Below are 16,758 nucleotides of genomic sequence, written 5' to 3' on the forward strand. Positions count from 1 at the left end.
ACACTCGATGTGTCTTATACGACGGCATTAAATTTACAATTGACATTGTTACACGCTATTCTTGTGGACTTACGATTAAACGTAGTAGTAGTCTAAGTTAATTTTTTTAGATTAAATCGAAGCTATTATTTAGTAATGTAATATTATGTGAAAAGGCAAGTACGTTTCTCTACTTTGTGTAGGGTATAATACAATGATTGTTCATTTCTTTTTAAATCTACTACATTAACCGTAAGTACGCGACCATTAATCTACGCTAACAACAAATCCTTATCAAAATTATATTATTACAGATTTCTTATTAAAAAAAATTGTCCCTCTGTATATTTACAATAAATAGAACTTACTTGACCGTCTATCTTTCTTCAAATCACATCTCTTCTATTTAATCTAAAATTACGAACTAGTTTAGCGACAATCGAGCTAATTACAATATTTCACAGTTTCGCAAAAATGCTTGAACAGAATGCAAAAATAAATACACAATGTATACAAGTACGTGTAACAATAAATACTCTAACGCAATACTACATTAGTAATAACTGTGTCACGATATGCAGTGCGAATATCGAACGGCGCTTTTAAAAAACTGTAGTCTCGACTATCTTTACGTTATATTAGGTTAAGTCTTTCGTTGGACATTCGTGGGCACAAATACGTTTAGATCAATAATTCTTAATCTGGTGCCCAAGATATCCATCTAGGAGAACAGCGGAGGGAACTACTCGTATGCGTCTAATCGCAATTGTTAAATGCACAGTATATATTATTAAGTTGACCAGACGTTCTGAATTTTCCAGAATGATCCCCAATTTCCACTTTTTACCGCCAATTCGTTCACAGGCAACTCAATTACGCAATTTCTCGTTTAAACTACCATTTCTTCTGAACTCAAGTTCATCGTTTTGACAAGTAAGACAGTACGTTCTAATAATTCTGTCGCACAGTATGAACAGAGGTCACGTGTTGATAATCATCCAATGAGAAATGATTTTATCTAGCGCCACCTGAGGCTATCTAGATAGAAACGCTTCCTATTGGACGGTAGCTATCGTCTTATTGATTGAACGGAATTATTGATATCGTCTGTACAACTAAAGAATGGGCCAACAAATGTTGAACGTATCGTTTGGGCGTTAGCATTAAAAATTTGTATGATACCAACTTCAGTTTCTGCGCGAGTCAGAAAACACTGAACGTACAAAAATTCCACGTGAAACAAATAATATTGCGGGTGGAAAAAGGGGCTGTTGCCTGAAGACATTGAGGATCACTATTTATGCGATATGCTTGTCGGCAGATTTATACAATTTGATTATATCTACGACGGAGATCCACGCGCCGAATGCTAGCGCCAAAAGAGAGAATATCACAAGAAATGAGTTCTTCCAGAGTCTCCACTTATATTTACCCAAGTGGCCGTTCCAGCAGGAAATCGTTTCAACTATTGCTGGGATGGTGACGCCCAGTATGGAGAAGAACACAGAACCGACTAGGGAAATAAATGGCTCGAGTTCCGGAACCAGTAGCGCCACAGTAACTGAAACAAAATTGGAAGGAAGCTATTAAAAAGAAAAATTCGCGTATCACGTTAGATAATAAAATGTTTCTTAAATTTAGAAATTATCATGATTTAAAACAATATCCAGATAAAAGTTCTATGGAATTCTGTTTAATTTGCGCAAGTAAGAGTAAATAAAAAAACCTCTTATTATTTATTGGCAAGTATAAATCTATGAAGTTTGTCTAATATATACGATTTAATGAAGCCCTCAACTCGACTTTCGTAAGTTAACGATAAAAATCCAAGAATACAATCGCACAATGATTGCCATGAACGAAATAACGAAATTTAGTAGTTATCAGCCAGGCTGTCATAAAGTACCATTCAGAGCCAAGAAAATCATAAAGATTTCCACAGTAAATTAAAAAGATATTTCCGGAGACGTCACGTTGTGGAATCTTGATTCCAACAACGTAAATACAGGAAGAACGTACACAGAAATGCCAACTTCTTGGATTCTCAATGAATTAAATGAGCACGAGTCATTGAACGGTGCTGACGATCAACAATGAGTCATGCGGTTACAGAGCCAACGGGTATTTCTCTGGCCCAGTCTGCCTCTATCCTCCCATTGCAACTCGTGTTCGTCTCTTTCTCCCTTGGGGAAGTAACACACGTGTCTGGTGTACACGCTTGGTGGCGCAGACCGGTAATAACCGGAAGTGTAATCGCGACTCGTTATCTTGGAACCATCAAAGTGGTAGCCCAATGACAAAAGCAGTTTGTTACTTCTATGGATATGGGCACGTGACAATAATTATCTGCGATTTAATTATCTCAGACATGGGATAGTAAAGAGGCAGACAGAACGCAGCTCTACGCAGGGTGTCCTCTGTGAAAAGTATGTCAGCTGTGGGGATTCAGAGCACCAAAAGGACGAACTAGTATTCGATGCGATCTTGTTTTCGAGTTACAGTCTATTTCGTGTCTCAAGAATGTTTTTAATCTACTGACGTAGAATAACTGGATATCGGTTTGTCTAGAAGATTTAAGGATCTTGTGAGATTACTTGCGTCACGCTTTACTGGTATTATGAATGGAGTGGTAGCTGCTCTCGGTAAAGCAAGATACTATATTCTGAATTAATGGTCATTTTTATGGAAAATAATAGCTTATTTTCAAACTGTGAAACGACGGATATGTGACTTGTATAAGATCTTGTACAACGTACTACGAATGAGTCAGATGTAGATTTCTGCATCCGGAAAGTTCTACGAACTATTGTTTGAAATAATCAGACTGTAACTGTAACTTGAAAATGGGGTCGTATTGCACGTGTGACGATTTTGACTTCTGAGTGACGCAGTTCAAACGTGTTTGACGAAACAAGAAAAATGTATTACGTCATACTGTGATGCAGTAGACGATGTGAATAGAAACGATAGTGAATTTATTATATAACGCTGTTTTCATTGCTCGCTGTTCGTTATTGAATTATTTAAATAGACGAATATCTTACCTGTCAGACACACCATCACCATTCTCATTAACGTCTGACACAATCCTTGGAACTTATGACTGCACTTGTCCTTCAACGCTGTCCACATGATGTCCATTGGCACGAAGTACTGCAGTCCATAGGTGAATAAAACTGCTAATGCGATAAGCATTTTTACCAGCTGACCTGGTCTGTAAAACAACGTATTCGTTTTTATTGCAGCGTACTGTTAGGAGTGACAAATTTTATGTGAAAATATTACGAACTAACACATGTATCTCCTATTTAATAAAGTACTCTTAGTGCAGAGGTTAAATAAATTTCGTACTTAATAGTCGCAAATAATCGTGACTGTAAATGATTATTCAATTGATAGAAATACTTACATTTCGTCCATTGGTATGTTCAACGTGATGCTCCCCTTAACGTGTTCTCCATACTTCAGAAAACCGAACACACCCAACACAGCGTACAAGGATATTACTATGGTCATCGTTATGTTCAGAACACCTGGGCAACCAAGGAAACGCTGCGGATTCTGCATACTGTTCTCGACAGGCATCACCTATGAAATTCATTTGTTACTCCATCGTCGACAGAAGATTCTTGGAAATTTACAGAAAAGCGCCACAGTAAATTTGGATAACGAATTAGAAAAAACGTAAGACTCTTACAAGACATAAAAAATAATTCTGTATAAGTTATGCAAAATTAAAATCTAAATGTTATAATTTATATCAGCTGATTCAATAAACGAGTGCGAATAGTGAACTTTTACGTTGTCATACTTACAACACCAATGCCCTCGATGGCGAACAGCACGGTGGCGAAGAACGTCGGCAGTTGCTTAACGGAGGCTATCAATTTCACGTTTGATGGTATTTCGATGTCGTCAAAGACATAGTAAAGGGTGATTGCGAAGCCGATCATCATGCTTAAGTTCGCGATCATGGAGAACGGGACCATGTACTTTAAATTTCGCACCTGCCCGAGCAACACCACTGCTGGTAGCAACGAGAGTATGTACATCCGTATCGGTATGTCTGTGCCGCTATGATAGTCGACCACCTGAAATCCAATGGGAATTCTAACATTTTGAAAGAAGAGAAATATAAATTATTCAATGACTAAACTATAATAAATACTACACAGTTGAAAAGTAATTATGAGGTACCACGAGGATACATGAGAGGATTTGTTAGCCATTAAAGTGATTATGACAGCAATTTATATTTTACGATTTTGTGCACGTAAAATGTTATAAATTAGTTGTAAAAAATAGTTACAAAATCTGTTCGAACGAAGAGTTATGACTTTGCGTATCGCAAGCGAACTGGTCGACCGGATTTTGCAGGTCGAACGAGTCAGAACGAGTCTTGCGGCTACGCGTTGGCACATTTTCCATTGTGATCAAGGAAAAAAGGAGAAAGATGCACGTGTGACGATGAACGAGGACGTATAAGACGAGACGGTCGTAGATAAATTGGCTTTGCAATCTACATTTTAACGCGGTTAAGTCAGTGAACCATATAGACCATATCAATAAAGTATTAAAAATTATGCTACACATTCTAATCTCGACAAAAGTTTTACACAAAATTAATATCAATTGTACATTTCAAATGGAATACTAAGTATGCAATTTGCACACATGAATTTATGAATTAGTAGTTTCGGTCCTCCTTAGTCAAACATTGGTGAACGCTGACTAATTTCACTGATTTATCCTCACAACTTCTTTTGTACCGAATTTAACGCACAAATCTAAAATGGAATGTAAAACAGTATTTGTTAGAACGTGTAATTCAATGTTGGTTCAAACAATTTCACGGTTTTTAAAGGCAAAAGCTTTGGAAATAAGGAGAGTCGCAGATGTTCTGCAATTTTCGCTTTCAATGGCATAGGATTCTATTAGCCCTTGCTTCCATTAATAAATTTTAATTATCATATAATCCTCCAAAGTAAGAATTTTCAGAGAGTTTCATACTGAGCTCATTACAAAAATAATCTAAAGTACAACAAATGAATACCATAAATTCCATAACAAAGTATACTCTTCTAATCATTATATTTTTCTATGACTGATAATAACTGCAAATAATTGCTGTGACAGTGAATGAAAAGCAAGAAAACAAGTCAGAAGAAGGAGAAACTAAATTAGGGTACACGTTAAAATATAAAGTGCTTCGAATGTAATCAATCTTCTCGAGTGCTAGTTGTCGATATCGAATGTTAATTTAACGAATTAACCTGAGCTCCTCTAAATCTATGAAACACTTCCCCCGATAACAAACGAAGCTAATAACGCAATTTTCTACGTTGCCTAAGAAAGATGGGATTATTCTTTCACTGACCTTTCAACACTAAGTCCCGAAATGAATGATCACATTGATTACGATTCCTTATCCTGATTAGCTACGTATTAAAATACACGGCTGCCATTCGTTACAACATTTCCATTTATTAGTTAGAATCGCTGGTCACGAGTGCCATTTCAGCATTTAAAGTCAACGTTATCGGTCCGATAGTCGAACCATCGGTATTTGGCGACATTATTTGACAATATTGACACACTCTCGGCAATTAGGTCATCAATATTGATATTCACCAGATAGTTAAACTGTTTGCAGCGAAAACGCGATGGAATTGTGTATAAAATTGACAGAGATACGTGCTTGGATCATTGGGACCAACAATAAGGCAAATTGGAAAATATATTATAAAACTACAGTAGGTTCAAATAATCTACCTATTTATAGTTGAAAAATTATTCAAAAAGTGCAGATGTCCCTGCAACTGGTAATTTTGCTATCTTCGCAATTATGTGAGGATATGAAATTTGACTTTGTTTTTTTAACTAATTTTCTGTTGCGTAAGTAATGTTACTTGCAACGTAGAAATATAAAGAATATTCTTATTGTACAATGTTTCTTCTTTATGAAGAATGAGAATTATAAGATCATAGAACCAAGGATCGACAAAATGTACGGTGCACGACGAGTCAGTCGACTTCGTAAGTAGATTCAGCCAGGTGTGCGGCCACGGCTTGTCGACTGATGCAGTAGAAGAATCCAGGAGAGCGCGGCGCGCCTGCACACTGGAATCTACTTGCAATTGACTGAATCTACTGAATCACTGCGCGTTGTGACACTTGTGGACCTATTCCCATCGTCATTTTAGAGTTCAGAGATATAGAAAATAGATTTATCCTTTTAATCGATTAACCAATCTTGGACCAAAACAACCAAGTTACATATTAGCCCAGTCTACATTATAAAAAAAGCAAAAGATTAATTCGACAGGGAACAGACACTCCTTTACAATCCTTTGCAACTAAAAAGATCTTCGAGAATCCTTGTTTCTCAGATAATTGTAAAATCGATGACTCAAACATTTAAACATCAGCAAATTCTCAGAATAAGAAGAAAAGTGATCCACTTGGTGATGGAGTACATTCAATGGCCACATGCAATAACCGTTAGGAATCTAGAATGGAAAGCTTACCTGTTTGATGGAGGTCGATACGAAAACCACGTAGACGCAAGCACCGCCCACGTAAGTTGCGCACAATGCGGCGTTCACGAATATTCGACTGACGGGCGCGAAAGGCCTCAAGGATTTCGGTCCACAACGAAACGCAGCCTCCGCGGTCTCCGCGTATGTCATCTGCGGCGTTTTCGTTCGCTTGCACAGCACGTGGGACGAACGCACCAGTATGTGGACACAATGCGCGCATATTAAGCCGATCACTATCGTACCGATTCCACCGAACAGGACACCGCCGTTGCGAATCGCGTTTGGCATGGCCAGGATCCCTGTGCCAAGCGACGACTTCAGTAGATGAGCCAAAGCCCCAATGTTTCTGTAACGCGAACGTTGTTTACAGATTTATTTGATGTGTCGTTAACGTGGATTCACTTTTCGAATTTAAAGGAATGGTAGAATTTTTGCAGAAACTCAAAGTTACACCAAATTGGAATTGATCTCGAATTTTTAAGATTTTTAATAACCAGTGAAGTATTATTAAAGCTTTGGATACTTTTTCAGGAAACTATGAAAAACTTATAATAAAAATTAGTATCTCCTAATGAATTGGGTTTGAAATAAAATTCATTTATTTTTGATAGTAAAATAGGAGAAATGCAAGAGTTTACTATAATACTTAATGTGAAAGCAACTTGTTTCAATTTCGAAGGAGAAATTAGCATTCATATGTTGAATGTTTGTGTTAATAGAAATCGAAGTTACTTACGAATTGCTGTTCTTCTTCTCACGGTGTTCGAAGGGATCGTATAATTCATCCTTCTCATTGAAGTCTCCAATTACGACAGTGGCTATTTTTGTGCTGATGACAAAATGAGGAATACGTCATTATGTAAAACTTAGTGTGCTACTTTTCGTTTCTTAGACACTACTGTGTACTACTACATCCTTTCTAATTTAGATAAAAAATTGTGCTGAGCAATCCTTTTTAAATAACCCTGCTACTCTATTTTTATGTCGATAAAGAGGACCACCATTTTGGAGAACAAACTACCCATGCCCAGCTTGAAAAAGTGACAATTAATCTCTGAATCCGAATGCATACAAGTATAAATTACGTATTGCAAGTAAGAATATTGCAGCACTCTTATGCGTATTCAAACGGTGCGGCGCTAGTAGTTTATCCTCGAATGTGGCAGCCATTCTCATTGGCACAAATGTTTCCTATGCCTAGAAACCTCGAACCATATCTAGTATCTAAAGGTTACTGAGTCACTCAAGGTAAAAAGCATTATCTATTTGTTTGGTTGTGAATACTCCTCGCCTCTTATTTCCCATTAACTTCTTTTACTATGTAATGCACTCAATACATTATTGAGATCGTTTCTTCAGAAACGAATCCTCAAATATAATTCTCTAACGTGTAATTTATGTAAAAATATGAAAAAATTAGTAAATATGCTAATATTTATCTACTTTCATTTGTAAACAGCATTAAACGTTATATAAGTTGAAGACAAACGAGAGATCAATTCAACGACCGCACCCATCGTTTTAATTTCCATCGCATATTTTATCAGGCCCTGTTAATAATATTTGATAACGCATCGAAGACTTTGGTAACGTTATCGCGCAAATATTGGAATTCGATGAAGAGATTAATTACGTCAGTAAAAATTCTCTACGTCAGAGAAGTTTATCAACATTAGCGATGCTATCAAATAATTTGATGATATAACTCTACACATGTCGAAGTCAGGCGTGTTATGATATGTACAGGGTGACAAATTATTGTCACTGGCAAGATTAATGCGTGCAAATACAAATACGTAGTTAGTAAATAATACCTGCTATTAAAATCTTGCATGGGGCTCTCCATGGCGAGCTGTTCCTTCGAATTTTTCTCCATGGTGGTTCTGAAACAATATTAATTACAAATTTACGATTTGCCTAATATTTCTATTATACAAAATATATTTTAACAACTTTTAATTTAACGAAACACTATTTTTCGTATAAATAATTTACCTTCTGTTCCTACTTTCAATTACATATCATAGTTTAGTACTTGATACAGATTTGGACGCCAAGAAATGATTAATTAAAAAATAGACAATTGATTTGTGAGTTTTTAGTAATAGTCACGTAATGATGTATGTATTTTTATATTTAAAAATTGTAGGAGTTAATTTTTTAATTGCAGACTGTACAAGTTATGTTTAACACATATAATACTATCATTTTCTTCATCTTGGAAGATCACTGTTACTGCTGACTATTTATTAATTAGATGTATAACGAAAACTTTTATGATAAATATATAAACATATATATATTTTCTATTTCTGTTATTGTAGATAAATAGTTCGAAATCATAGAATATATAATATAATACGTTATCGATGTATCTACAATGAAACATAGACAGATGATCCAATTAGTTCAAATTTTGGCGTCCGTTATCTACGAACGTCTTCACGAACCCACCGACTTCTCGTAATTAATTATCATCATTTGCGATTCCTTATCGATCATCCACTACTCACGCAATTTTAGTGTGACGAAATTCCAATCGCTAATTAAATCAATCCGCCCGATAATGGAATCATTGCCGAATCACCGGCGATGATTAAATTCGATGCGTCCGCTATTTACATTGCGTCGCAACAGCCGATCTCGACGAGTGGCAGAGGCGTTACTCGTACAAATTTCAACGACAACGATCTCCAATATCCGAGCAGATCATCGATAACGTCGATGTTTGGAAACAAAGCGAATTTTATCCAGGCCCACCAGCTCGCGAATCGGCGAGGATCTGTGCTCTTTTATCGACGGGAACTTTCCATCGAGTCATGTGACGCCATTTTGGTCGCCGCGTAGATTATTACCATAACGCGAGACAATTGATCCGCGTGTACGTACGCGACGTGATCGATGAACCGGAAAGGTATTCTTAATCCGACCAGAGATAAAATAGATAAAAAATGATAGAACGCGGACAAGATTTCGAGATGTCTTTGGCTCACCACGTGACGATATCGTCTGAGTAGGGTTTACGTTATAGTATAAAGAGATTTTGATACATTGCAATTGGTTGCGAAGCAATTGGAAAGTTAGTGTACTTTGTTTATGCAAAACTAGGTTTAGGTTTTGGTTTCATTTCTCTGGAATTTATTTTACAGAAAATATAAGTTGTAGATGGGTTTTGCGAGGACTCTGCGACCCTTATGTTGTCTAATGAAAACGGTCTCTATATGCAGAACTGTTCTACAGATGTTGAATACATTTCTTCTCTGTTATTCTTATTTTGTTCATGCAGAAGTCACGTATTGTTAAAACAGTTTTAATGGTCAGAATCCCTAACAAAAGGAAGCAATATTTCTTTCTAATAACTATGGCTCGTTAGAATGGAGCGTGCACCTGACCAACAGGCATTCGTAGAAAGACGAAGTATGGTCGACATAAAATAACAATAGGCACAGTTGTCGTAAAAATATATATATGTCTGTATCATTATGTGCGATGGAAAAATTCACGAATGTATGCTGAAGACAAAAGAAACATTTCATAATAAGTTAAATGGTAGCTGACGAAATAGCGAGTATTTGCTATAAAATTGTTTATGAGATGTGTACATGATATACTCTTCAGTGTTACCTATATTCTAATTAATATCCAGGGGATAACTAGATCTAATTAACATTTAAATAATATCCAAGAAATGTGACGCTACGATCGAATAAAGACCAGCTACGTAAAACAATTGGAACGAATAAATGAAACTGTTTCAATGGAACGCTTTAGACATTCTCTAACAATAAGTTAACATACAAAAGAAGTAAAATAAAAGCTATTAGAAGGAGTGTTAGAAAAATAATAATGTATGATACACATTATAATATGTAAGATACACAAGTTACCATTTGTTACCGTAATTGTACATTAGTTAAATATTGTAGTTAATATATTTTAGTTCAATCTTAAATAGCTTGACAAATAGTGCGAATAGAAATTTTGCAAATTTTGTGACCAATTTCTATTTCAAGTACAGCCATCTTTCCTATTCTTGACAATCTCCAAAGATTCTCAATTTCTTAACTACATTGGGGCAGAACAATATCGTACAGTGATTATTTATACTACAAACCCCTTAACTTACAGCGAAAATTCTCGCAACGCTAGTCGATTTATTCCTCTCGAGCCATAATTCGTAAAGCGCGCAAGAATCGTGGTATCGACAGGAGTCGTTGTGCAATCGAGACCGTACATATAATTACAACGGTGCGGTTGTGAGACATATCCCCGAGTGTTTCAACGGCGCACGATCCACGTGGTACTTTCTAATGTAAGAATGGAGAAAAGGCCCGCGATGTGGCTAATAAATATTCCATAGCGTGCAAAGGGACACGGGAAGGAGTCACGAGAGCAGCCGCGCGAGCTAGTCGAGCAGAAATGACGCTGGACCACGGTTGCGTCGAGGTCGACGAATATGGCTAATCCACGGAGATCTGGGATCTACGACTGCTAAATGTCGATATCTCAGGATAATGGTCGCACGATTGTCGTGGCTGCTGCGCGCGAATTCGCGCGAGCGTGATTCAGAAAAGGTCACGCAAGGAATTGATTTCACCCTGCCGCGAAAGGGTTGCATAACGTTCCATTATTCCACCCAGATTCGTTTTACTTCTGTTACCGAGTCTGGAGTAATGTTCTGTTATTTGTATTTCCTTTCTTTCATAGCGTAACGTTCCGTTGTTTAAGCTCAAATACGTGCAAGTGTTTGTTAGGTCTGTTGGCTTGCTATGTGATCTAGATAAACACGAAATGAGTTCGTGCGCGACGATACATTGTTCTCTTTCTTTGTGACATATAACGGAGTGTGGTTTCAAAATTTCTTGTAAATTTGTGTTATAAAGAACCTAAAGTTATCGCAAGATGCAAGATTAAAGTGCAAAACGCAGCCCAATTTGTGGCGATGTCTATAGAGATATTTAAACCACCAATTAAACAGGTTTCGGTCTTATCAAAGCGCAGCTTTGAAACAGCTGCTCGCAAAGTTTACATTTTTCCATCGAAAAGCCCTTCGCATATCCGTTCGAACGGGTATTTCGTAATTTCAAAATTGCAAAGCGCAAACATTGTTCTGCATTGCTAAACGAACGATCGCCAATTTCCGACTCGCTCGAATTGAACTGCAATAATCGAAGAAATTTTACTTAATAATCCACGACATTATGACACGATAGCGAAGAAAGAAATTGCACGTTCAAACGATCCTTTATCGCGTTCAGATGCGTGAGTCTCAATTAATCGCGCAGGTCTCAATTATTACCGACGAACGTCTTCTCTCTGCGTGCCCAGCTGTTAACCGCATTCCACGATAAAAACAACGTTTTAACACTCGTCCTGTGCCAGACGCGAGAGTTACGATTACCAACTTCCGGTACCACGCGGTTGGCATGCGACTCATATTTCGAGGGAAATCAGCCGCGATACAGCGTAACGACTATGTACGACAGATATCAATTTTTCGTTAAACGTCTCATTTATAGGTCATTAACTGTTAGTTCTCATATTAAATAATTCATTAAGGAATATTTTTCTATACAGGTTATACTATATTTTGTGGTTTGTTCATAGTGAAGGGTGTTCGCGCGTAGATTCACGGCACGCGCCAACGTGAATTAAATTGTACGATAAAAATGTCGGATATAGCAATTACGACCCAATCTGCAATTTCTTACACGAATATTTTGCGATGATACGTGCCAGGTAACATTCTGAACAGCCACTGTAAACAGTCGTTTTTGCTGAATACCGGAAGTGAAGGATTTTCCAAAACATTTTTTCTCTATTTTTGTAAATATTCCGTTTGAAGTTACAAACGAGTGACATAAGTGTAAATTACTAAAAAACAAAAGTCTCCAGTGGTTTTAAAGGTATTAAAAACTCTGCATTTTTCACTCACTATCGATGCGACCAAGTGTTAGTGTTTTTTTTTTTTAATAGTTCAGGCATATTCAGTAAGGCCAATAAGAAATTTGCAATTCGAAAATATATTAATACAGATCGTTTTTTTAAATAGATTCTGTCTATTCACTTTAGCATTGTTGGAAGATCAAACGTAAAAATTACTTTAAACGAACAAAATGACGCACTTTCGATTAGATATGTATACGTTTAGTTTAAATATTTTATCTAACAATTATACGGAACCGTCCAATGTATCTAAATGATAAAATGGTTAAGTACGTATCTCTTAACGCTACATCCTTACGGAAACTACAATATTGCGGAGTTTGCGTTGAATAAATATAAAATAAATAACTTTCAATGAGAATTGGTACTAGTTTATAACATTTACATAACATAACACAGTTTCGAAAAGGAACGATAAATGCACAAGCAGGTTTTCCATCGCACTCAATTATCTAAACGAACTCACTATCGTCGTAATAAACATTTCGTCGGAATTAAATATTCAATCGACTCTGATTATATAACCTACGCTTCAATTTTCATTGAAACGCATCAACCGAATAAAGTTAATAAAAAACAATCTTTCATTTATCCTCGGCTACATATTCTTAACGAAGTTCTTTGCGTAAATGATTTCAAAATAAAATACACACGTATAAAACCTGTCTTTCGATAATAGACGCTAATCAACGAGCAACACGTTTAGCACGTTTAATTCCCATTTAGTTAAGTATTAATCGTACAACAACCATACGCTAAAATCGAGTACACAAAATGGAATCAATAAGTCTGACTGAAATTTCCTTGTTTTTCAATGCAACAGCGAAGTAACAGCAGAAGTTTACTGCAAAAATGCAATCAAAATTAATACTGAATTCGTTTATCCTCAAAACAAAATTGTAAGCTTCCTCTTTTTATTGTAGCGAGGAGTTTGCGTTGGTTTTTCCACGAAAAAAACGCAAGCCAGTTACGTTTGCCATTCTCGCATAATGCATGCCCAAAAAGCAACCAACTGCGAATCAGAATAATAATTGTTAGCGTCACAGAAACTCGTATTGTCCGACCTCGCGTTAAACTCCGCAATATATAACCGAACTAAAACAAAAAGGGAACAAACCAAAACAAATGAAACTAAGTTAATCCGATTTTGCATTGCAGATACCTCAGACGAGCGCAAGAAAGGAATCGCAATCTTAAATACACATTACAAGTCCGGTTCGTTGCGTAACGCAACTCATCGACCGTTCGATGTGTATCGGCTGGAACGATTTTTCCGCGCGGCTGTTTCTCTGAATTCAATTTGCATGAACGTGTACTCACGTGCACAGTTGATCTTCGATGAGAAAACGTGAACAGGTAGCTTCGTTGCAGGTTTTCCAAACGGGAGAGGATCAATCGCTGGCCGCCTCGTAACTCATGTCCTCGAGCGACACGCTCGATAGAAATCCTTTGTCCTCGCCGATCCTTTCCTCGAGCCTTCGATCGCCTCGATTTTTCTCTCGCTCCTTGGCTCTATCTCCTCGCCAGCATCGACAACAGCGATGAAGTGTCGTCGACGAATTTTAACGCGATCTCAGCTATCGTCATGCGTTACGATTAATCGATCGATCAATCAGTTACACAGCGACGGACACGATCCTCGAAGCGGACCATGCAGATGAACGCGTTCAAGTCCCCGCGATCGAACTTGTACCTCGCTAGCTGGAATCCGTTTTTATCACTGCTGATAATCGATACACGCTGGCGAGCAAAGATAATAAGATTCACACGGTCAACACTTTTCTGGCGAATTGCTAGCAGCGCACAAAATTTCGATTACGGCGTCGAGTTTAGAGATCAATAACGGTTTTTCTCGCTCGTTGATGATATTATTAGACGTTGCACTCTTCTGTATACTATGTTTCTTACTCTCGTGCACACTGAGATCTCTTTCAATCTGCGTTACTCCCAACTACTCTCGTGTCATCTATTCGCTTCTTCCAACGGTTCCACCTTTAAAAGAATCCTCCAAAATGCCCTCTGGATCGCGATGGACGAAAAAGTAGAAAACAACACACCGTTCGAGCTTCGTTGCCAAAGAAACGAAGCTTCTCAGCTCCTTTCGAATTCGCCCGAAAGGGAGAAGTTTCCGAAGATCCAACGCGAGGAAGGGTGCGGTACCAGGTGCGCGCGTAGCCGGGAGCGTGCGTGCTCTTTAAACGAGGGATCGGAGGACGGTGGAGAACCGCGCGTTGAACAGTGACAGGCGTGCTTACACGACTGACCAGGTTTTTTCGGCGTTAACAGGTATATATACGAGATCTGGCGTGTAGACGCGCGATCCAGCTCGCCGGTGTCCCACTAGCGAGCGACGTCGCGACGCGTGGGAGGGGAGATAGAGGCCGTCCTCCTAATAAGTCCTATCGGACGTGCTCACCAGACGGTCGTCAGTCGTCCTTAACATCGCGACGATCGCGCGTACGCAGGGCCACTGGTGCCGCGATCGGTTCCGCCGTGTCTTCCACCGCTCCCTTTCACCTTCCGTTCTTCTTTTCGCGCCTTCGCGCCACCTTACCGCGGCTCTTCCTACCCCCACCCAACGAGCCACCCTTCCTGGTGTCGACGATCGCGCGAGATCTCTTTTCCCTGGCGAACGATCTTTCTTTGATCGTTCAAAGCGACTCGATCCGCTTCGCTGGTTTCGAGCACTGAGCAAGTGGCGCGGATGAATCATGGTTTTAGGTTGATACAGTTTCAGACGTGGGAACCGCGAGGCATTTTCATCGCACGCGTTTACCCGCTCACTGTGATCTACGAAATATCTCGTTGCAAGTATCTGAAGCAAAACTGCCAGGTGTAAGATATCTCGTACTTTGTCGTGGAATGGGTATAAGTTTAAGGGTTAGTAGGGTTGGATATGGGGTTGTTATGCAGGGTTGAGTGCGGGTGGTTGTATAGATTTGGAGATGTGTTTTTTGTATACGCGAATGTGTACTAGTAGAATTTTGATTATTCATATCTCTGATGACTAGATAATTCTGGGAGCACATATTTAGAATAATTAAACATGAAATGAAATGAAATCAAACAAAAACTTTGTTGTGGTTTTTTTCTCGAGGATGATTGGATGATTAAGCTTCTGGATTGTATATAAAAATATCGAACTATATCTATATAACGTGTCAATATTGAAGAGCGAGACATCAAAATGAATTTAAAAAATTTCAAAAATAAATAATCTAGATTTAGCAATACTTTTTTAACATATTCGTCCTTTGATTTCATTCGAATTACCTGAATAATACCTTTCTGTAGTTCACTTTCATTGAAAACTTAGATGGTATTTATAGAAACTACATCATACGTTCCACCATATGTTGTACCGTGAGAATCGAATAATTTTTTTAATGAAACGACACTATTTGTTCGTTCTAGATCGATAGTGAACAAATACTATCGATTCCATTTCTAAGATATCGTGTCGACTCGACGTTTTCCTTTTTTCATTAATGTTTCGACGATATCGCCAATATCATTCAGCACTCGACTCGTAGACTTGAAAGTGTACTCGTGAAAGCGTATTTAAGTTGTACACCTTCGAAATCACCTTGTAACATGAAGTACTCTGAAACATTACCTCTTCTGAGAATCCTTCAGATTTGACAAAGCGAAGTTTTTCTCTCGATAGTGATGTTGATCTTGCAATTAAACAAGCGGAAACGTTCGATTATACAGATAGCACAATTGGATAAGATTAATGTATGTAAGCAGGAGATTCTCGCGTCCGAATTTTAAATAACAACAATAATCAAATGCAAGCCCATGCTCGGTTCGAAGGCGTCGAAGAGCATAAAACAAGGCTGAAATCTCTCGATGAGCGATAAAATTGAAAAATCTACAAACTACTTTTAAACTTCAGCATTCATAACCGTGAAAAGCGTTTAATACAAGTGCAGCGGTATATCTATTGTAATCATTCGCGTAAATACTTGCGTCTGCACTTTGCATAATCAGTTATTCATAATGAATCGATAAACGGAACAAATTACGTATCAGTTACAACGATTGAATACATTATCCGTGCTCGCGGCTCTTAGTCACATTGTTTTCAGCGCTTAAAAGTGCATCCATTTCGACGATGCAATTAATTACACTTATCGCGCATCGAGAACGCGATGGATTAATATCGAATAAAGTTGCAGAGCATTCCCAACATTTATAGCATTTCAAAACAGATTTCTTTTGTAAATATTTATATTTTAACTGCGTTTTCAATTTTCCTTCACATCGCGCGCTATTTAGTTACGCAATGATT

General features: G+C 37.9%; 1 protein-coding gene across 1 annotated transcript; it reads right to left on the bottom strand.

The window, feature by feature from the left end:
• Positions 1 to 1,262: 1,262 nt before the first annotated feature.
• LOC143424549 (proton-coupled amino acid transporter-like protein pathetic) lies at positions 1,263 to 13,962 on the bottom strand. The gene is made up of 8 exons (XM_076896686.1): positions 13,785 to 13,962; positions 8,333 to 8,401; positions 7,255 to 7,347; positions 6,507 to 6,864; positions 3,795 to 4,070; positions 3,389 to 3,567; positions 3,024 to 3,193; positions 1,263 to 1,540 (listed from the first exon to the last, which is right to left on the bottom strand). The coding sequence occupies exons 2-8, from the start codon at positions 8,392 to 8,394 to the stop codon at positions 1,278 to 1,280; spliced, it is 1,401 nt and encodes a 466-aa protein (XP_076752801.1). The 5' UTR covers positions 8,395 to 8,401; positions 13,785 to 13,962; the 3' UTR covers positions 1,263 to 1,277.
• Between the last annotated feature and the right edge of the window lie 2,796 nt (positions 13,963 to 16,758).

The sequence above is a fragment of the Xylocopa sonorina genome, chromosome 6 (genome assembly GCF_050948175.1).
Source record: "Xylocopa sonorina isolate GNS202 chromosome 6, iyXylSono1_principal, whole genome shotgun sequence".
In the NCBI taxonomy this organism is placed as follows: domain Eukaryota; kingdom Metazoa; phylum Arthropoda; class Insecta; order Hymenoptera; family Apidae; genus Xylocopa; species Xylocopa sonorina.

What these genes read in the sequence shown, in the direction of transcription:
- LOC143424549 (XM_076896686.1), bottom strand. Translation starts at nt 8,394, where the DNA reads ATGGAGAAAAATTCGAAGGAACAGCTCGCCATGGAGAGCCCCATGCAA. An exon ending in GAGAAGAAGAACAGCAATTC is followed by an intron (nt 6,865 to 7,254) that starts GTAAGTAACTTC and finishes TTCGCGTTACAG; the next exon opens with AAACATTGGGGCTTTGGCTC. An exon ending in CCATCGAGGGCATTGGTGTT is followed by an intron (nt 3,568 to 3,794) that starts GTAAGTATGACA and finishes TGAATTTCATAG; the next exon opens with GTGATGCCTGTCGAGAACAG.